The sequence below is a fragment of the Elgaria multicarinata genome, chromosome 4 (genome assembly GCF_023053635.1).
Source record: "Elgaria multicarinata webbii isolate HBS135686 ecotype San Diego chromosome 4, rElgMul1.1.pri, whole genome shotgun sequence".
NCBI classification, from domain to species: domain Eukaryota; kingdom Metazoa; phylum Chordata; class Lepidosauria; order Squamata; family Anguidae; genus Elgaria; species Elgaria multicarinata.
The window spans coordinates 107323284-107346234 of record NC_086174.1 but is presented as its reverse complement, the minus strand read 5'-3'; the positions used below and the strand labels follow the sequence as shown (position 1 = coordinate 107346234).

Here is a 22951-nt window from a genome sequence, read left to right as displayed (position 1 = left end):
CCATTTCTTTCCTCTGTCTTTTACTACTCATGTATCTGAAGAAAGCCTTTTTATTGCTTTTAGCATCCCTCGCTAATCTCAGCTCATTCACAGCTTTAACCTTCCTGATGCCATTTCGGCACTTCTGTGCCACCTGTCTGTACTCTTCTTTTGTAGCCTGGCCTTCCTTCCACTTCCTATATGTATCCTTTTTTGTTTTCAGGTCATCTCTAAGCTTTTTGTGGAGCCACATTGGTTTCCTCTGTTGTCTTCTATCTTTTCTCCTTGTTGGAATTGTTTGTAACTGTGCCTTTAAAATTTCCTTTTTTAAATACTCCCACCCATCCTGCACTCCTTTTCTCATTAGGCTCACTTGCCACGGGACCTTTCTTATCATAGTTCTGAGTTTATTAAAATCAGCTTTCCTAAAATCCAGAGTACGTGTATGGCTACGCTCGACTTTTGTCTCCTTCATAATCAAGAATTCAAGTATGACGTGGTCACTTCCCCCCAGAGTTCCCATAACTGCCACTTTATCCACTAAGTCATCCCTATTGGTCAATATCAAGTCAAGGATTGCCGATCCTTTAGTTCCTTCTCCACTTTCTGTAGGAGAAAGTTACCACCCATACATGTCAGGAATTTCTTGGAAGGGCCAAGTATTTTGGCAGTATTTGTATCCCAACAGTTATCAGGGTAATTGAAGTCCTCCATCACTACTACATCACACTTCCTTGAAACACTGGCAATTTGTTTTGCGCCACACCAGTTCTGTCAACAAGCTACATTTGAGTTTAAAAGGTAGCTGGAGCCATTAATTATTTTTCTCCTTTAAAGAAAACTGCAGACACTTCTAATTGCTCTGTGTGGTCGACTTGCATATATATATATAACAACTACTCTGTATTGTGACAAGTTTATCCAAGAGTGTTACTTTTTCATTTTTTGATATGTATATCAGAAATGGGGGGAAACAAACACTATTGGACACTTATTTCTGAGCTAGGTTTGACTGAATAATTGTGATACTTAAAATTTGTAATGAAACAAAAAGGTGATACCCACGATGACCTGTTTCTACTAGTAGCCTCCTAATAAGTAAAATATTGCTTTCTTTATTCATCGTTAATTTATTCAATTTTTGTAGATTGTTGTTCCAAGAGGTCCTGTTGAAGCTAAAGGACTGTTGCTATCATGCATAGAAGATAAAAATCCTTGTATATTCTTTGAACCTAAAATACTGTACAGAGCAGCAGGTAAAATATATTCTTGCTTTATTATTATTATTATTATTTATTTATATAGCACCATCAATGTACATGGTGCTGTACAGAGTAAAACAGTAAATAGCAAGACCCTGCCGCATAGGCTTACAATGAGGAATAGAAGGGAAGGGGCAGGTTAAGGGAGTATTGTTGGCTTTCTAACATTAAGGTGCAGAATTTATGGTAATGGTAAAAATACACTTGAATACCCTCTTGAATACTCTTGAATAACAAAGGGTTTTCTTTGTTGAGTGAGAATTGTTAATGGAAGTGTAATTGTGGGAGGAAGCAATATGATGTACACTAAGCACGGCTGGCTGGGGAATGCTGGGAATTGAAGGGCTTTTTTCTGTCTCAACATGCCTAGTATTGTGTCCTAAGATGATCATAAAGAGCTTGATTTTGATCATGCAAATTTAGAATGCTGTTTGACTTTATTCAAAACGTGGGAGTTTATAAGAAAACATTGAAATTTAAATAGAGGTTTTGGTGTGTGTTTTTTAAAAAAGGTGTTGCCTTGATGGGTCAAGCACATAGTGCTAATTCAAAGGAAAAAATGAGTCATCTTGACATTATCGGGTTTAACTATCATGTGGAAAATCTATTCTTATGTCTTATGACCTTTTCAGTTCCATTTAATTCTACCGTATATGACAGGAGTAGTGTAGAAATAAATGATTTGCATCAGTGGTTGTTATAGTGACAGGGCAGGTAAAATGGAAAAACTTGTTGTTTTTAATCAGTGTTCAAAATGTACTGTCACACAGCTGTACACATGTTTTCCTATTGCAGTTAATGGTAAACAAAATTAAAACTCCTCCTTTGCAAAATGTGTGAGTCATTGTCCATAGCATTACAGAATTGGAGGAGGCCTTGTGGGCTATGTAGTCCAACCCTTTGCTCCATGCAGGAAATCCAGAGCTGGAGTATTTCAAAGAGATGGCTGTCCAGCCTGTGCTTCATGGTGTCTAGCCAGAGAGAGGCCACCACTCACAGTGGTTGGTTCTGTTGATAAACTGCTGTTACTATTAATATGTTTCACCAAAGATTTGTCTGAAAATTACTCTCGTATAACAACATTGATTAGGTGGCCTTTGTCAAGTCACAATCTCTCAGCCTAACCAGTCATATCAGTTTTCCAGAAAATTTTGAATTTTGATTTCACTGTGTGTTATAATATTGAAAATAACATTCTGTCAAGATGTTAAATGAAGATAGTACAGATGGGTAATATTTGATGCTATATATGATACTAGTGGAAGAAAGTGTGAATAATGATTTACTAATTCTCTACTTGCCATAAAACATACATCAGCAAAAAATAATAATAATAATAATCCCTGGATATTTTCTCAGCTAATTTGTCTGGAGGCAAAAAGAAACTTTTAAAATTTTATGCCAGCCAACATTCATCCTTTCTCATAATAATAGAGCTTTTTCTCCCTCTCCCATAATATTAGAATCCAGGGTCATCTCATGAAGCTGTTTGGTGGGACATTCAGGACAGATAAAAGAAAGTGCTTCTTCACACAGCACATAGTTAAACTATGGAATTCACTACCACAAGATGTGGTGATGGTCACCAATTTGGATGGCTTTAAAGGGGGGTTGGATAAATTCCTGGAGGAAGAGGCTATCAATGGCTACTAGTCCTGATGTCTCTATGGTACCTCCAGTATCTGAGGCAGTAAGCCTATGTACACCAGTTGCTGGGAAACATGGGTGGGAGGGTGCTTGTAACACTCGTGTCCTGCTTATGCGTCCCTGGTCAACAGCTGGTTGGCCACTGTGTTAACAGAGTGCTGGACTAGTGGATTGATCCAGCATGGCTCTTCTTACATTTTTTAGTTCTTAGCTCAGGGTCATTTATTTATTACATGTATATACCACCCCATAGCTGAAGCTCTCTGGGCGGTTTACAAAAGTTAATGAAACTGAATGGTGGGAAGTTCAGGAGAGTCAAAAGGAAGTCCTTCACACACCACATAGTTAAAATTATGGAATTTGATACAGCAGGATGTAGTATTGGCCACCAACTTGGTTGATTTTAAAGGGGGCTTAGACAAATTTCTTGGAGGATATATCAATGGCTGTTAGTCATGATGACTTTATTTTATCTTTGGCGTTGGAAAGTGTTATGACTTTGAATACCAGTTGCTGAGAAATATAACTGGGAGTGTACTATTACAGCCATGCCCACAAGCAGCTGGTTGGCCACTGCAGGAACAAGTTAGACCTATGATCTGATCAGGGCTGCTGTTATATTCTTGTCTAATTCAATTGGATGCTCTTATTATTAGCACTGTTTTTAATTAACTTTGCTGTTTTTAATATGATTATCAGTAGCTTTGAAAACTATACTGCAAAGTGGCAGAAGTTGTTGTAACAACAACAACAGCATTTATAAAATTCTGCTTTTAGAGCTGGGATGCAGAATGTTCCTTATTGGTTGGGCTGGGTGTATTCTGAACAAAAAGGTTAGAATACTGTTCTGATGCAATCCAAATTTTGTTGTTGTATAAATCATTGATTTATTATGCATAATTCTGTTTTTTATTGTATGTTGGAAGGGACATGGAATTATGTAGGATATTGAAGCTCTCCCACCCACCATTTGAAATCTTATTTGCCCACCTCTTTACCATATATTGGGCATTTCTAAAAACTTGCAAGTGTATCTGAAATCATAGCCTCATCTTTCTCTTAAATCTTTGTGCATGATAATTTTTACATATGAAAGGTGGCAGAATTTCTCCTTTAGCCTTCTACTTACCCATTCAAGGATAAATCTCTCTTTAGGAAATACTTTCCCCAACTATAACTATTCCCTTGAAATTTTGGTGTTGCCTTTGTAGAGTTAACCTATAAACAATAAGATTTTGAGTAGAAAACCTAGGCTTAAGATTGTTTTGATTTTCACAATTTGACAGAATTGTTACAAATGGGCTTGAATAGTATGGATCCTAGAAATACATATAGGGAGAAAACTATGTTGGAGCAAAATACAGTTTGCTGGTAGATTAATATAACTGTATTTATTCCAGTGACACATTCTTGTTAGGCTATTAGTGTGACATTATAAGTTTATTCAGGAAGGTCTCCCAATCCTCAGGAGCAACATTTTGGAAAGGAAAGGGGCTTGAGTGGGTGCTTGGCGCAATCAGCAAAAATGTGGTGAGTCTACCTAAGTGTTTTCTACCTAAGGGAAAGCCACCAATGGATACAACTCATAAGGCATTTCACTTTCACTTGATGAAAATAAGCTGCCCTAGTCTGCCCGTTAAGTATCAGACCCTACTTTAATGTACTAGTTATGGATGTTTAATTTGGGCAAGTGTAATGGAAGAGTATCTCCTATCATCTTGAGAGCTTCTCTTCTATGCTGCTCACATTACAGTGTAACCAGACAGGAATGTAGCATGTGATGGTCCACTAGAGTCTGCTAAGGCTTGTCATTAGTGAGACCTTAAGGTAATCAGGAATCTTGTTTCATAGAACTAAGGCACCTGTCTTATGCAGCGATGTTTCAGGCTGAGGTCTTGACAGTTAAGGTTTTATATCACCTCCATTGAAAGGTGGGTTATAGGTATATCTTTGCTCCATGAGTTTAGTTGTCTGTAAGACTAAATGTGTTACAATTAAGAATCTCAATTTCTTTGCTTTGCATTCATTCAGTGGAGCAAGTCCCTGTGGAACCGTACTACATTCCACTTTCTCAAGCAGAAGTGCTTCAGAATGGAAGTGATGTTACACTGGTGGCTTGGGGTACCCAGGTCAGTAAGATTTGTGAGATACTGGTGGATTTTTAAAGCAAATGTTATATTAGAATATTTCCTGAAAAATGTGATGAGAATGAAACACAAACTGAGCGGAAAAATAGACAGGATTGGATGCAGATTTAGTTGCACTGAGGTTCTACTGAAATCAATTGGACTTAAATTAATTCATGGCTAACTTTTCTCAATGACTTCAGTGGATCCAACATGCAAGAGCTGTCTTTAAGTAATAACAAGTAAAGCTTTGATATTTCTGTTCATTTGGGTTTTAGCAGCAGTGAATGCCTTAAAATTATGCATAGATGCATTCATACACCATAAATTCTGGGTTGCATCCAGATTTAGCAAAGGGACTTCAATTGCTCCAAGCACTGGTCAGCATGTTCTCCCTGCCCTTCTTTCAGGAATGGTGGGCGGAGGGACTACACTTTCTGGCTTGGTCAGTAAGGCCAACCAAACATTGTAAATATTTATAGATAATCCTAGGGTCATAGAATTCTAGGGCATGTAAGACGTCAGATACAACGCTAAAGTATTTTGTTGCATGAGGAATATTTAGATGTGCCCCCTTCCAAAATGTTGATGAAACTCAACTTTTAATAGTCTGTACATGCAATATACTATTACATGTGTCTCCCCCTCTCCCTGCTATATTTAGGTTCACGTTATCAAAGAGGTAGCGCTTATGGCTCAAGAAAAGCTTGGTGTGTCCTGTGAAGTAATTGATCTGAAAACAATTCTGCCTTGGGATGCAGAGACTGTATGCAAGGTAGGTACATATAACTTGTTTAGGCATGCATATACTTAATTGCTTATGTAATATTAGTTTATATTTTAATAGACGTATGTTGAACAAGTTTGCAGTCCAAAATACTTAGGGCAGAATCCAGTTGGGCACTTCTCTTCTGTCTTGCTGATTGAATTCCGCAAGTAACCCCCAGTGGTTGTGTAATGGTGATTTAGCATTTTGGGGGCAATCCAAAATGAGCAGAAAGGCTCATTTCTGGAAGGAGGCAGGTTGGTGTAGCTCTCCTAAGGGAAGTCTGCCGACCTGCCTCCTTCCAGAAATGAGCATTTCCACTTGTTTCGGGGCTTTCCCTAGGAAGCACTAAATCTTCCTTGCATAAGCAGTGGGTCCCACTTGCACAACACAATTGGCAGGGTCCCACTGCTTGCGGAAGGGAATTGGAGGGGTGGAAAAAAATTGGTGGAGCCATAACGGCCCATTGGATTCTGCCCTTAGTGAAATTTAAAAGAGTAAATGTTTGAAGATGGCAAGAGGGTGGGCCTCTCAGATTTTCCCTGGAGGGAGTTCCAGAACAACGAAATGAAAGACTTCATCCCTGCTAACACAAACTTGATTTTAATTGATGACCGATCCATCTTTTGCCTGGTCAAAAAGAAAATTACATGAATTGTAAGCATAGGACTTCTTCCAGAGTTCTCTAGTCTTTAAAACATTCAAGCACTGGTTAGATGCATTGTGTACGTATGACATGTATCTTAAAGTAGGTATTTATTCTCCAAAATCAAGTCAGGTATGTTACTTTAAAAAAATATTTAGAAGGAATTTCAAAATTCTCCCTTTGGAATAGGGAATGGGGTGGGGGAAGATGAACAGATGCCCTTGAATCTCTTCCAGTGTATCTTGTCATTTATGTGATGCCATTTCTTTCTCATGGGTAATATTCAGTATTTTTTTTTTAAAAAAATGCATTTCTTCTTGAGTGGCAAGGAGCATTTTGGGTGACACAGCCTAAAATTTGTCTTTGATGCACAAGCAACCCTTTCACGTACTGCAAGGGTTATAACTAATAACTGTTTTGAGGTTGCTTCATTAATATACTTCTGCATTGAGTTAACGAAGGTAATATATAATATAACAAGGACCAAGAGAAAAGGTTATGCTTTCCTAGCTTACATGAGGGAAAAGAACCCAAGGAATATTAATATTAATATTGTAAGATTGCTAATATAGTATACATTTCCTAGTATACATTTGCTAATATAGTATACATACACCAACTTGACCATTTCTATGCAGTATACAATATATAGGATGAATTGTGTAAAATGAAATTACAATGTACAAGGAAAAAAGATTAATGCCACAGTCCAATAATTCTGTATTTAATTTAATTTAATCCCTTTGATTTAAAAACAACAGGAAGACAAATAAAAACAAGTCTTATGATTAATTAGTTAATCTGAATTTTTAGATGTCATTTGTGTACTATTTTCCATTTGACATGTCATTACAGAATAGCCAACACTAGAGGCCTCTATTAGCTCAAGTTGAACTGAGTTTTGGCTCTGCTTTACAGATTATTGCCCTATGAAGGCAGAATTACATTTCATTCCAAAATAATTTGAGTATCCATCAGCCTTCCCTAAAGTAATGTCCTACAGATGTTTTGGATTATCAGCCCCTGACAATATGGCCAATAGTAAAATACAATGGGAGTTGTAGTCAAAAATATCTGGAAGGCACCCGGATGGAAAGGGCTGGTCATCTCTATTGTTGAGTAATTTGAAATTGTGTAAATATGTTTTGAACTGTTGTTGGTAATAGTTGCTTTTCAATTTAATATTATGGTAGTGAGAAGGCTGTCTGGAGATCTTAACTGTGGCAGTACCTACGGCCTGTGTTCAGAGTACTGTGTTCATTTTCATAAAAATAACACGTGCATTTTTCTCTCTTACCTTGGACATTTTTGGATGGGTATGAATCTATTACTTTTGGAATAAATGGATCTCTTAGAACATGTACTATAATGGTGGTTATTGCTTTCCCTACTATTTTTATTGTCTAGAGATGTCTGAGTGTTTTCTTTTGCTTTTGTACTTCATAGCTGAAATGATAAACCTTTTCAGACTTACAGTGCAATCCTATACATGTTTACTCAGAAGTATGTCCCATTGTATTCAGTGGGGCTTTTTCCCAGGTAAGTGTGTATAGGATTGCATCTTAAAAGGTATACACAAATACATAGAATTTAAGTGCAGGATCTCAGACAGTGAATACGGACAATTAAGTCAGCTTTTGTTACTTTCAATTAATACTGCAAGTTTTGTGCATATTAGATTACTCAGTGCATATTAGTTGGAATTCTTACCATGCCTTGTAGTTATAATGGCATTCCTGATTCTAGATACCACAAGGAAAGACTCCACATATTCCTATGGTTTGGTTCTAATACATTTGATGCTTTGTGGTCAACTAAGGCTATCATTGTTTTCTGTGCTTGTTTACCATAAGTGCTTTTTGTCGGTTAGTCAGGTGTTTCAGTTAGTCAATTGACTAATTGATAGTGGCCTTACAGACCTTAGATATGTATTTGACGGTTACATCTCAGAAACACAGCAGTCTGTTAATGCTACATTCCAATGTTAAAAAAGAAGAAAATCAAGGACAGGAGGGACAAGTTATGATGTAAAAACCCTATACGTTTTTGGTCCGAATTCAAGGTGTTGGTAATGACGTTTAAAGCCTTAAATGGCTTGGGACCTCGATATTTGAGGGAGCGCCTCTCCCTATATCTGCCTGCCCAAGACCTGAGATCTGTCGGAGGACCCCTTCTCTGTGCCCCACCAACGCAAGATATACGCTATGGTGGGACATGGGAGAGGGCTTTCTCTGTTGTGGCACCCCAGCTGTGGAATGCCCTCCCCCAGAGGCCTGACTGGCGCTGATATTGGCTTTATTTCAATGCTAGGTTAAGACATAGCCTTTTAACAAAGCCTTTGATGGCTAAATCCACCAGCCTGCACACTGTCTTGTTTTAATTGGCTTTTACTGTTTTAAAATTTCACATTGGTTTTAACATATTAATGGTTTTATTTGTTTTAGAATTGTATATTTATTCTGTTTTATATGTATGATTTTATCTGTATGCCGCCCTGAGATCCTTGTGATATAGGGCAGGATATAAATGTTTTAATAAATAAATAAGTAACCTATGTATGTTTAGTTTTTATATCCCTGCTTTTCAACCTTATATACTGAAGGTGCCAAGGAACAGGAAAAACAAAAACCAGATTTGATGTTGCTGGAACAGTGATTAAGAGCCTGGCTGAATAATGTCTGACCCTGCTTTATCCATCCGCCTCTAGAATGCCCTATATTATAAAGTTGTGCGTGAATACAGACACGTTTAAAATTCAGATTTTGCTGATAAAGATAACTACATGGATGGAAACCATATATTACAGAGGTTTATTTAAAAAATGCTCTCAGATATTTCAGCACTTTTAAGTTTTCGTATCTATAAAATGTCTAGATAGAAAGAATTATTGGCTCCTTCAAGACCCAATTTTATAAACTGCAATGGATGGAAAACTGTTGCAAACTAGAATGCATAAAATATTTTAAAAATATGCTATATAGTACATGTTTTAAGCCATAACAAATGTCTTTTTCCAAAAGTCTGAAAGCTGTTCAGTAGGAAAAACGTGAAATAAATTATACAAAAACTCAAATTTGAGTATCCACTCAAATTTCCCAATGCTAGTAACAGCTATTATAACATTCCGATCTCAAAATACTTATTCCAATATAAACTTGAAAGAAGATTACCGTTGGTTTGATTTCATTGAAAGCTATTTATGGAATATTTTCCACATTTAATGACTACTTTTTCAAAAGAATAAAAATCTCAATACTTCCTTCTATGACACATTTTCCAGTTCTCTCCCACAAACTAATGCAAAGGTTCAAAAAATCCAGTTATCCCAATGCATTTCTCTCATACAAATTGAATGTAGATTACTCCAGTGGAAAGTAGGTTTAAAACAAGTTGACTTCCTAGCCATCATTAGTAAAGATAACAGTCTCAAGAATATGAATATCTCCTATGTAATCTAAAAGTTAAAAAGCATAAAACAATTATTATTATTATTATTGAATTATTATTGCGTTTATATCCCGCCTTTTTTCCGCCAAGGAACCCAAGGTGGCATATATAATCCTCTCCATTTTATCCTCACAACGACAACCCTGTGAGGTAGGCCTGGCTGAGAGTCTGTGACTGGCCCAAAGTGGGTTTTCATGGCCGAGTGGGGACTAGAACCCAGATCTTCCAATTCTCAGTCCAACACTTTTGCCACTACGCCACACTTTAGGCGCTACATGCAACGGAAAACTCCACAGAGCCCGCTACGCAACACAACGGTTGTGCAGGAACTCTCTTCTGCGCAGCGTGAATATTCTGTATGGAGTGTTTCCCCCCCAAAAAAACTGTGTGGAATTTTCCTGCCAGACAACAAATTTCTCAACGGTGGTGTAAAAACACCACCGTGGAGTTCTAAAACCAACATTGTAAAATGTGTTGTCTGAACTGAGCCAGTTTCTTTTTAAAATCAGCAGTTTCAGAAGCTGTGTGCAACATGAAGCAAAGGAGCTATTCTTATGCAAGGATGAACTTGTTGGATATTTGCAGTTTTGAATTGTGATGAGGGGGGTGGAAATTTTTCCAGTGCTTTATTTTTATATGGAAAATATTCCATTTCATAAGTTCATTAGTAAAAGATGATTGTATGCCAATTGCAAATACAATGTTAGGTAAACTTGGCAACCTCAAAGTTGTAATGGATGTTTTCCAGGTGATTATCCCTAGCAAGTATGTGAGAGAATAAATATATGTCCTTGAGAAAGGAATTCCATGGTGCCTAGGAAAGCGTTCCAGGAACCATATGATTGTTTGGAGTCCCCCTCCCAAGGTCATAGACACTGTTACGATCTCGGGTGAGGGACTCTGAAAATGCCAATCCCCCACCACCTTGCAGCTGTTGTGGGAAGAGCCATACTGGTTGCGTCCCAAGGTCACAAATGTGGCCTTGGAAGGAGGAAAAGGGGGCATTCTGGTGGGTGGGGAGGGGGAGAGGAAAGTCCAGGATACGAGAAATTCTGTGGCCTCTCTAGTCCCCCCACCAACATACCTTCTATAGATGTGTCCATATAGAGGAAAATAAATTCGAAGGATAGAGGGAAGAAAATTGCCTCTGTTCTTCCTCCCACCCTTCTGGCAGCAGCCCAGTAGGGCATTGGATACGTGGAAGCCTCTGAGATTGGAGATGTTAAATACATATATGTCACAATTGAAGTAGAACTAGTAAGTAGTGATAGTGCAACTGAAGCCTCAACAGTCTTATTTAAAGAGAGTTGAACTCTTCGAGATAGATGAGTGTTTGTCAGCATATTATGCACTGTTCTTTGGTTTGCTAAAATGTCAAATGCTTGTTATGTATTGGGCCACAAATTTACATGGAGTACTTTTTTACTTTTGTTGTTTACTAAATACAAATAAAATAAACATGCTAAATTAGATCTCTTTAGGGCAGTGGTTTCCAAACCTTTTCAGGTAACCACCCCCTTGGTTCCACAAACTCATGCCCAGTGCCCCCTACCATACACTATAAAAATCATTATTCAGAATAGCGGTTTCCAACGACCCACTAAGGAAGATAATAACAATTAAATTCAAATCAGTAACAATTAATTGAATATTTATTCAAAATCCAATTACATATTTTAGTTTATTCAATTAAACATAATTGATGAAGTTGATCCAGTGATATCATGTTTTCAAAGTCTGATAGTCATTTAGCAAGAATATTAGATATCACATTTAGTAACTAGGGTAGAGTACCTCACTATTCTATAAATTCTTAATGTGATGGATGGGCTTGTTAAAGTGATACCAGTTTCCCAATGTCTGGTTTAAAGTCACTTAACATGAGTCTTAAATCACCACGTTTAGTAATCTGGAGTCTATTTCTTTGCTTGGAGAGAAGTAGGCAGACCACACTAAAACCACATTCCACCAAATATGATGTTGGAAATGCAACCAGGAGCTTCTGAATCACTCTCCATAGTGCAGGATAGCAATCAGAAATTTCCTTCTGTAACCAAAACTCCTGGTACGGAAAAGACCACCTTGAGGCCCCCCTTTGCCTCTTAGCGCCCCCTGCCTCTTAACGCCCCCTATGCAATCCCACCGCCCCCAAGGGGGCAGTACCGCTCACTTTGGGAACCACTGCTCTAGGGCATCCCAAAAAATTCTGATGCAACCTGAATTTTTTCTCATTAACCTAATTTGCATTGGAAAAAAATTCCAGTTGAAATCTTCTGGAAAATTCGCATCACTGCTTGCAAAATAAGGGCCACATCATCTGTTAGGCTTTTGCTCAATGGAGATAACCTTAATATGGGAAATGCATATTTAGTTCTGAAGTATGAATGGATTTGTGGTATGGTACAAGTACTTTCATCAGGCAGTCTCTTTCTGTATAGGGGGAGTGTAATGTATTGGATTGCCCTGACTTTCAGTAAAAATAACAATAGCATAGATGCTCAACTGTTAAGTTTTAATTTCATATAAACTAGCATCTATCTAAAGCATCTTTGTAAAGTCCCCCCACTTGTTTGAATGTTTATTTAGTATGCATCTTTTAGTATACATCTTATAGTACAGTGGATTTCAAATTTTCTACCTCCAAGGAATAATTTTCTCATCAACCTGTCTGTTCAGGATTCTGTGTATGTCTGCCATGGATTCCCTTTTGGATGTAGAACAGCTCTGATAAGGCTCATGGAGCCTCATCACGTTGGGGAAACAGAATGTATTTCGAACTACCCAGTGCTCCCCTGCATCAGCATTTTACAAGGGGAGAAGGATAGTGATGGGCAAGTTGCTTTTTGGTAACTTGACCAACGTTACTGATCTTACTGAGGAATGTCCTTCGACCTTCCAAAAACCAATGTACTGTTATCTATCTGTAGTAATACACACATAAACCCAAACAACATTTCTTGGGATTGTTAACATAGAGTCTTGGTGTGTGTTAATAGAATGGATGCTCCTTGAAGGGAGAATGTGTAACAAGACGAGCCAGAGTCTAGGGTTCTCAAACGCATTGCCCCCCTCCCTGGATTCTCTCTTTTCTTGCCCCACTTCTCTTTTTTTCTTCTCCTCAAGCCTGCTGCTTCTGCCCCACTCTGCTGCTGCTGCCACTTATTTTATTTATTTTATTTATTACCTTTTTATACCGCCCAATAGTCGAAGCTCTCTGGGCGGTTACCTTACCATCCTGCTCTTCTTCCTCCTCTGCTTGGGATTTCCTTTCCTCTCATTGCTGCTGCTGCTTCTGCCTATCTCTGCACTTATTGCAGCAGCAAGGAAGTAAGCAAATCCTGATCTGCTAACATCCTGCTTCCTTGTTAATGGTGGGTTAAACAACTCACAAGTAGTAGTTAGGTTAACTGTGGGTTGTTTAATTAAACCCAGACACTATTAATCTATAGTGTCTGAGTTTAAATATCATGTAGCAACTCTTGATCAGGGGTTGAATATTCAAAAAGACTGTGGAATGTGCCCAGCACAAGCCATGACATGGCATGTCTTTGAATATTTTATGGATATAAAATATTATACTATAAATTTAAGTATTCAATATTTTCTGCCCAAAGCGCAACTGATGTGTATTATAGACATAATACTATGGATCTACTTGAATATTTGAAATGAATTGTAGAAGTGTGAAGTATTATATCATGGGAAAAACATGTGAGCATGAAGAAAAGGTTGCATGCTATGAAGAAGTCTAGGCTAAGGTTCTTTGTGCACTGCTTTTTAATGGTTTGGGTGGATGGCAGGGGTATTTTTATGCCAGGGGGAGAATTCAATAATACAATCCCCTATCTGCCACCTAAGTATCTCTGGAAAGAATCAAGAGGAATAGATATTGCAACTTTAAGAATAGTGGCTTATGATGTTAAATACTATGAAAGTGATACTGGAATTGGGTATAGTGGATAGAATAGATTGGGGAAATTGCAGCTTTTCAATCAGGGCTTCCAGAAGGCACCTTAATGTACGTTAGTTGTATCTTAACACACTCTACAGTGTGGTTGTCAATCTCCATGGTTAGAATTAGGGATGCTGGAGAAATCTGCAATGGATTCAGATGAGTTCGGAGTTCTACAAATCAGATCTGAGGATTCCGTTGAGGAGCGCCTTTTCAGTGCTAATGCAAATTAGTGCAAATCTCCCACCTCCAAAAATAGAATTAATTTGCATTAATGTTTCTTAGTAAATTAGGAGAAGTAGAACAAAATTCTGGTTAAAAAAGTCTGATTCCCTCAATGAATGGATAACAGAACTAAAGACGCTTGACAATCTGTGAAACACAGATGGAATAGATTCAACAAAACCGTACATCCTCAGAATTATAGAAAAATGGGCTCGCACCTACAGGCAAACCATTTCAGTGGGGATTTGAATATATTCTAGTCACTGAGTAGAAAAGTAAGAGGAGATAGTTCTTTTAGATTATTAATCTAGACTAAAAATGGAAGATGTGTGCCATTTTAATTCTTGCCCTGTAAAAAGGTTTTAATAATGTGAGACTCAGATCTTATGTGCTTGGCTTAGGGCTGGAGAGTAGAATCGTCTATGTTGTGTTATGGTCTGATCAAAGAACATTTGTGTTTTTGTGCTTGGGTCAGCCATGATGGAAAAGGTGTGGGCTGGGCCAATATTAGGATTTTTTTTAAAAAATATGTCCCACCACTTATGAATTTCAGTCTCAGCACTTAGCAAATGAGTGTGACTTTTTCAGCTGTGGGATGTCCCTCATGATTAATATTTATTTATTTTAAAATGAATGTGTTTCCAGATGCTTGAAAATAAATGGACTAGGAAACACCAGCAAGTAAAAGTTGTCCAAGTATAGAACTATGTGTTCTGTTACTAATTGCTGTAGCTCTGTCCAGCTACTACACTTTACTCTTCTAATGAGCAATTAATCTTGTGGTTGTTGTTTTTCTTGTATACAGTTGCTCATTGCACATTTTAGAGTACATATTTGCAGCAGCAACCACATGTGGTGTCAGTGTATTATTGCATTGGCTAATTCAGATGGGTCGTTATTCCTCCTTGAGGAATTTTATTCCTTCTTTCCGAGATTGCTTTCCCTTTCCACATTAGCAGGTTCTGTTTCAACGTTCTTAAATTCCTCTAACAAATGAAATCAGAACCAGTTGTTTCCATGGCGGTGCAGCTAAACATGTGATTTGTAATAGCATACTGGGAAATGTGAAGGAAGAACCTGCTGAAAATTTGAAGGATGTTATCTATAGCATTTGAAATAGAAAGTAGGAAAGCCATAGTGTGCATGTGCAAAAAAGAAAAAACCTAGCATCTCACAGAACTACAAATAATAATAATAATAATAATAATAATAATAATAAAAAAGAAATCTTTAAAAATCTATCAACTTTGATTCCCTTTCTCCGTTTTTGCCATTCATATATATGGTGGAAAGCTACAAGTGGTGGTATATTCCTGCCTCACATTTGCACAGAAGAATGAATGTGCATATTACGTAGGATATTTGGGCTGCAATCCTGTGCACATTTCCCTGGGAGTAAGACCTATTGAACCCCATGGATTTTATTTCTCTGTAAACATGTATAGGGTTGCCTTGGGTGAAGTGGCCAAAACATATGTGTGTGAAGGTATATTTTAAAATTAAAATTGTCACACATTATGCCGATAAATCTACATGGTTTTCTGTTCTGTGTTCTATTAGGTTCATGTTACATTTACATATAACTCTTAATTGAACTGTTGACAGATACACTTTGGATATGAAGGTCTATTTTTGGCAATAATAATTTGTCTTTAATACTATTTCTGTACTAAAATATGTGTATTTTGCATACTGTATTTGCCAAAAAATTATTGCATATTATGTATGTCGGGAATGGGGAACATGTGGCTCTTCAGATGTTGTTGGGTTGCAATTCCCAACTTCATTACTATTGGCTATTCTGGTAAGCGCTGATAGGAGTAACAGTCCTTGGATGGCTACGCATTTCCCACCCCAATATAAAATTTATATATATATATATATAAAAAGTTTGTTCTAAAAAGTATTTTCTCTTTTTAGTCAGTGGCAAAGACTGGAAGATTGCTGATCAGTCATGAAGCCCCTATTACAGGAGGTTTTGCATCTGAAATTAGCTCCACAGTTCAGGTAACATACAGTTTTTGATACTATCACATTTGAGTGCTTTCTAGAAGAATATCTACTGTGTTAAAGAATGGTTTTTCAAAAACTGAACTGTAATCTCCCAACTGTATTTCATTGACTATAGTTAAACTGTTGACTGGGTGAGAGGAGGGGGAGTAAAACAACTTCTATAATTGTTTTCGTAGACTTTAGTTAATGTCAGTTTAGATCCCTCACATCGTCCTGCCAGAAATATCTAATCAAATATCCAAAGCACAGCACTGTTTAACATTGTTGTAACCTTAACATCACAGCCCTTGTCTAGAGTCTAAAACATTTTTGTGGAGATCGATGTTAATAAATTTTGTTCATCAAAGAATAGATACTGCATCCAAATTGTTTTCTAATGGCAGTTGCAGATGGAAATTTTGCATAAAGCATTTTAATTGAAAGAGTCCCTCAAAAATGTGCAGTATTTGCTGATAAATGCAAATATAAATGTATTGTTTTTAGTTTCTACTTTAGTTTCTGCTTGATTAGAAACATTTATTTGTATTGTTCCCCTGTATTTAAATTGAAACTAACACTAAAAAAAATTAATTGAAACTGAAAATAAATTGGGTATGAACCAGCCAAAGTTTGAGTAGTTTTTAAAATGCCATTGATTTCAGTGGGAGAGTAAAGTGCTTTTCTATTCTTAAATTAAAATAGTTCAGCTGTTGGGGTGATTATTTGCTGAAAATGATGGTTTGCCTGGTAGTTAGGGTTTGAAAGGGTAACTCGTGGGACATATGGAAAGACACCTGTACAGCATCGTTAGTGGGATACAGAACTTATACTAAGTTATCAAAATTTCTTGCTCTTCCAAATTCTAACAAAAAATACCTTCAGAAAAAAGAAAGCTTTGGTGAATTAAGTGATCCGACAGCATTTAAGGTGCCCTTTTGGAGGATGCAAGACTATATTTTGAGAAATTGTGCTGTCTTGCATGTCTTAAAAATTGTGAAACCTTTGATTTTGTTTGTTAGCAATTTCCCAGAATTCTCCCACAACTCTGCCACTATAAGGCTGGATTCTAAAACTGATATTTGTTGGGTCAGGAACCCATGCAGCACTTTGTGCTTTCATTGCAGCATCACCACTGCTAAAGGAAGAAGTTGCTGTTCAGCTTAAAAATAGCTTCTTCCAGGGCAGTGAAAATTGTTACGGTGAAAAAATCCTGTTTATTTTATTTCTGTATTGCCTGTCTGAGATCAAGGTGGTTAACAAAGGTGGTTAACAAAGAGTTCAAAAAATAAAAACCGTAGACAAATAAAAACAGCAAAGCATTAAAAACCATTACAATGATTTTAAAAGCCAGGTTAAAAAGATGTGTCTTGACCCCCTTCCTGGATGCAAAGGGAGTTGAGTCCAATCATAACTCCAGCGGAAGTGTGTTCCAGAGTTTGGGAGCAACACAGGAGAAAGTTGTTCCCCATGTACCTGGCAAACAGGCCTTCACAAGCAAAGTTGTCTCCAAAAGGGCCTTTCCTGCTGATCTTAATAACTGAGCAGGTTCATATCAAGATAGGAGGTTCCTGTTGCTGGCTGGAGGGATGCAAACAGGATTGCACCTTTAGAGCTTTAAACACCAACTGAGCCTGGAAAACATTTGGCAACCACTGCAGATCTTTCAATATTGGAGTGATATGATTACAATACTGTGCACCAATTAGCAACCTAGCTGCTACATTTTGCACCAACTGAAGCTTCTGGATGCTCTTCAGGGTAGCCCCACATAGAGCACGTTGCAATAGTCTAACTAATGTAACCCAGGCATAAGTGTTTTCAGATCAGACTGACTCGGGAATGGTCACAGCTGGTGCACTAGACATAGTTGTGGAAATGCACTCCTCACCATTGCTGCCATCTGAAGTTCTAAGGGCAGAACAGGATCCAAGAGTTCTTCCAAACTGTAAAACTGAGCCGGGACCCTATTGAGAACAGGTTGAATCCCAGTCCCTGAGTCAGGCTTTCTATAGCCCTCTGTTTTCTCTGGTTTTAATCTCAGCTTGTTCACCGTCATCAAGCCCATTTTTCATAAAATTCGTATGTAAAATCAGATGTTGTTTAAGATGTGATTTATGAAATGTAGGAAGAATGTTGCTTTAGGCACACAAAAGATTAAGTTTTGTTATTAATTTCAAACACATATTCACTTCACAGTGAAAGAAAGGTTTCAGTACTTGACATGTCTGTACCATGAAAATAAAACAACAACCCCCCCCCCCCAATCCATTTTTGCTGGATTAAGTTCATAGTGGGATGCCAAAAATCTCAGAGATCAGAGCAGGCTTTTACTTTTTGCACATGGAAGTAATAAAACTTAAATAAAGGGAGTCCAGTTGGAATGGATGGTAATTTCTATTTACACATAGTTATTTCATCCTTACTGTGAGGTCTAGAAGAAACTGAATAACAATATATAGGTTATTATAAGGGTGTTATCATTTTGCATCTCATAGTGTTATATTCATAAAGGAACATGCAATCAGAATGAACCTTAACCGAAAGATGCTTGACTGTGCAATCATTTGCATGTTTAGTTGGACGTAAGTCTCATTCAGTTCAGTGGGACTTACTCCTAGGCAAGTGAGTATAGCATTGTATGATTTTTGAAACTATGCTAAGCCTACCTTTTCTTTTCTTGTCAACTTAGGAGTTTTTCCTTGTGCTCTGTCATTTTATTTCATATGGTTTTGTCCTGGAGAATTTTGGGTTTTATTCAATGAAGCTCCCGACAAAGACAGAAATTAACATGTCATTAAAAAACAAAGCCCTCTAGACTGAAATATGATGCATTGTATAAGTGATGCAGAAAATAGTTTCTTCACACAATTATCCAATAGGTTGCAGCAGCTGAAAAAGCCATAATCTCATAAAGCTTCAAATGTAGGTGCTAAGAGCTAATCCACATAACCTTTTTCGTTTGTCCATGTGAGCAGTCCTAGCACTCTGTCAAAGGCACTAATGGAACACAGGTAATAATCAGCCATAACTTGTGTGATCATTGTGGCTGGCAAGACTTTTTAAAATTTCTTTCCACATGTATGACAGCACTTAACACACAGTTCATTGAGGGTAGAAGGGGATTCGCTGGACATAATTATGTCAGTTTGTGATACTTTAGAATAGAAAGCGATAATGACTCCGCTTTTTACAGTTTGTGAAAGAGTTTGATAACTCCCTCTCACTCTTCAAATGTTTTTAAAAGAATGGTTGTTGTTGGTATGTACTTCTCATAGACTTGGCCAACAATTTTATGTTGACATGATAAGGTAATTGTTCTGATCATCAGTGATTTTCAGTTCTTTTGACACGGAATGACTTGAAATACATTACATTTCTTAAATATTAATTTCTAAAACATAACCAGATATTCAAAATTTGCCATATAGCCATTTTCCTGACTTTTTAAAAATCTCTTGCAGTTCAGCTGGCAATAATCACAAGTTCTAAAAGATTGCCACATTCCCATAGATCATAGTATTAGGTTGAGTTCTTGAGTTGGCAGACAAAATTAATGAACTGTAGAACAATAAAATAGGCTTGAAAGATGAAATAGCCAAATGGAAAACAAGGAAATAGGAAAGCATAAAACTTATGACAGTGTGAAAAATGTGGCTAGAGAGATGATAACTCAGAAGAAATTAACCAAATAAAAATTACATGTTGATAATACTGCTTTTGATTAAGATGCCCCTTAAAAGCATAATGTTAAGACTTTATATACAAGAATATATTTGGGTCAGAATACTTATTTGTAGAAGATAATAGGAATATGTGTGAAATTATCAATGCTGTCAAACAGTATTTTTTGAGATTTGGTATCATGTAATACCAGGGTGTTGGGATGAGCACTTGCAAGTTTGCCAAAATCATCCTAGTGCAGTGTTTTCTGCTGGGCTTAGTTGCATATTTCTGAACCTAGACATTTAAATCCCAGCTGTGCAATGCTTGCTTGACAGCCCTCGTCTTTCCTGTTCTGGGATGGAAATAACAAGAACAGGGCCACTGTTGAAGTGGATTGATTTAAATCAAGGCATTTTAAATCATGATTTAAATCAGCAAGAAAAAAGGTTGATTTAAACAGAGTTTCCCTTTGATACGTCATCTATTTTCTTAAATGCGGTGCAAATCTGACGACTAACCCATGTTAATTTACATGTTCTTTCACTCTTAGAACCAGGTCTTGTATCTATTTGTTGCTTCCCCTTTTTACTTATAAAAGGAGTATCGTTGGAATATATCCATACAGGGCAGTAAAAGAGTGAAGCAGCAACCTAAAATTAGAACAGGCCTACTTTCCTCCTCGAACAACACTCCACAATAATACAATAACACAAGGCTGTCATCCAGGCTACGGCCAGTATCTCACCCTTTGCATCTGGTCATTCTAGTATAGCTCTAGTATAGTATAGCTAGAGTGACCAAATACAAAAGAGGGCAAGGCTCCTGCAGCATTAACTGTTGTGATGAAGAGGGACTTTCACCAGGTGCTGCATGCGTATAAATGACACCTGCTGAAATTCCCTTTTCTATACAACTGTTAGAGATACAGGAGGCCTATCCTTTTCATATGGTCACCCTATTCTTCAGATGCCTTTATCACTATGTGTCAGCAAGGGAAAGTGGCACCCTGACTATGTAATGCCCTCATTATAGAAGCTCACCTATCAGCCATGTTAGAATCTTTCTGATGCTAAGTAACAATGTTTTAGCGCACCCAAGCATTTTAATTTTAAAGGTAAGTAACAGCATTTTGTGCCCAGAAGCAAATAGGCAGCCAGTGAAGTTCCTTTAATACAGGGTGTAATATGCATCAACCTGGCTATACCAGCCAAACTCTGGCGTCCATATTCTACACCAGTTGAAGCGTCTCAGTTATCTTCAACAGCATCACCATGTATAATGCATTGCGATAGGACATTGTGCACCTAGATCAGACTAGACCAGTGAAATTGTTAGTTGTTGTAATAAAAAGATATACCTAATTACTGAAATTAGCATCCTTATTAGAGGACTGGAAAGTAACTTTGTTTCATAATCTTTTGTGAGCTTGAAAGAGCTTTTTTGTGAGAATAACATTAAGGGGTATTGCTCTACAATGTGAACTCAATGGTTGTCCTCATCTGTCCCCACAGACTCCCCTTGCTACATTTTTTGGCTACTGAATAGATCAATAGAGTGTAAATTGTGAATTATAGTCATCCGATATTTTCCGCAAACATATCTCTCGTGGTATTTAGTTTGTCATAGGCTTTATTTGTCTTAAGCAGAAGTATTGTCGTACTGTTGAGTTTATGTTTACCAACTATGATTTATAACTCTTGGCTACCTGTGTAGTAATTCTCAGGAGTACCAAAAAATGTTCCACCAAAGCTGAAATTTAATAAATTTAGATCTTCATATTTAATTGTGTGGGGTTTTTTTTTAGTTCGTTTAGCGCATGTCTCTCTCCTACTGTTAAACCTCACTCTCTAAAGTGTGTTTTGGGTTATACTTTTAAGTGCAGCTGCAAAAATAAAATTTCAATTCAAACCAGTTTGATTGGAAGTATGCTTCTAGACATAAATTTAACCTAGATAAATTAGAAGATATTCGTTCAAAATACTATTTCTCAACATACAACACATGTTTTATGAACTGTGATATATTTTCCTTTTATCTTCAAAAATACATAAAAGTTTGTTAATATTCGCAAATAATGATAGTTTAGCCTCAGATTGACCTATCAACTATAGTATTCATTTATAGTTAATGTCTTATTTTATATTAGATAATCATACACAAACTGTGTTATATAAGTTTAATTCCAGTTTTGTAAAGGAAAAAAAAAGTTACTTTAATTGGCTTCAGACTTTTACTTGCCATAGATTGAATGTGACTGGACTTTGCTGTGAAAATGTTCTGTAAAAACCTAAAACACCATTCATTTAACATGTCAAAGTTTAAAAAGTAAAGCTTAAAAGCATATTTTATTTTGTTTGGCAGTGTTATTTAAAACGAAACATAGAATTGGCTTTAAATGCCAAACTGAAGGATTTAGTGTTAAATCTGCCAGTTTGGAAAGGTAACATCCCATGATATCATCTTACACCATAAAAAAGGGATAGTTTCCTAACGAAGCAGTGGGTTGATAGGGAGCTCTAGTTGTATCTTGGAGAGTGCAGTTCTAATGTTTAAAGATACGTTGTGAGAAGTAACATTCTTATTATCTACATTCAGAGCTGCAGAATAATACCAAATTCTGCAGAATAATACGAAATGCATTGGCAACAATTACTACCAGTGTTTGCAAATGCTGTTTTTGGTTCCTTACAATCTGAGAGTTCATTTGGAATGCCAAAAGATCCAAAATATTAAATTTAGATATATATCCTTCAGACATGAAGCATATATAAAAAGATAGGCTTCAGTCATACTTGGAGGGTGGGGTGGGGAAACCCACTACATTTATCTTGCCAGATTAAAAGTGGATGGAGGATTAATATTAGAAAGAGTTGACTCACAGAAACATCTTTGTTCCAAAGTAGGTGCCAAATGTCAGTGGCTCGAACACACACACAATATGAAAGTAGTTAATTTTTAGTATTATTAAAAGAACTCATAGATTTTATAATTACGTAAGGGCATATCTGAGTGTGGAAAGGTTGGCTGATGTAATTTCAATAATTTGTAATTCAGAGAAAAGATGCATTTCAGTCATTGACAAAGATTTATTGCATTTTGTGCAGGAGAGGGAATTACCAAAATTCTGTTCCATTAGTCACTTATCTATAAGATCTGTGGATTTTTAGAAATATTGGCACACACCATGTGAAGAGTTTAACCATAAGGATTATTAGGAAGCTCCAGTTACCTCTGAAGACATTAATG

General features: G+C 37.0%; 1 protein-coding gene across 3 annotated transcripts in view; it reads left to right on the top strand.

The window, feature by feature from the left end:
* Positions 1–22951, top strand: part of BCKDHB (branched chain keto acid dehydrogenase E1 subunit beta) — a 47690-nt gene that overhangs the window by 11084 nt on the left and 13655 nt on the right. For 2 of the 3 annotated variants that reach the window (XM_063125791.1, XM_063125789.1), the window contains exons 6-9: positions 1127–1235; positions 4920–5017; positions 5679–5789; positions 15971–16057. In XM_063125791.1, coding sequence (XP_062981861.1) covers positions 1127–1235; positions 4920–5017; positions 5679–5789; positions 15971–16057 — 405 coding nt within the window. The remainder of the gene's footprint in view (positions 1–1126; positions 1236–4919; positions 5018–5678; positions 5790–15970; positions 16058–22951) is intronic. The other variant, XM_063125792.1, reaches the window with a different exon arrangement.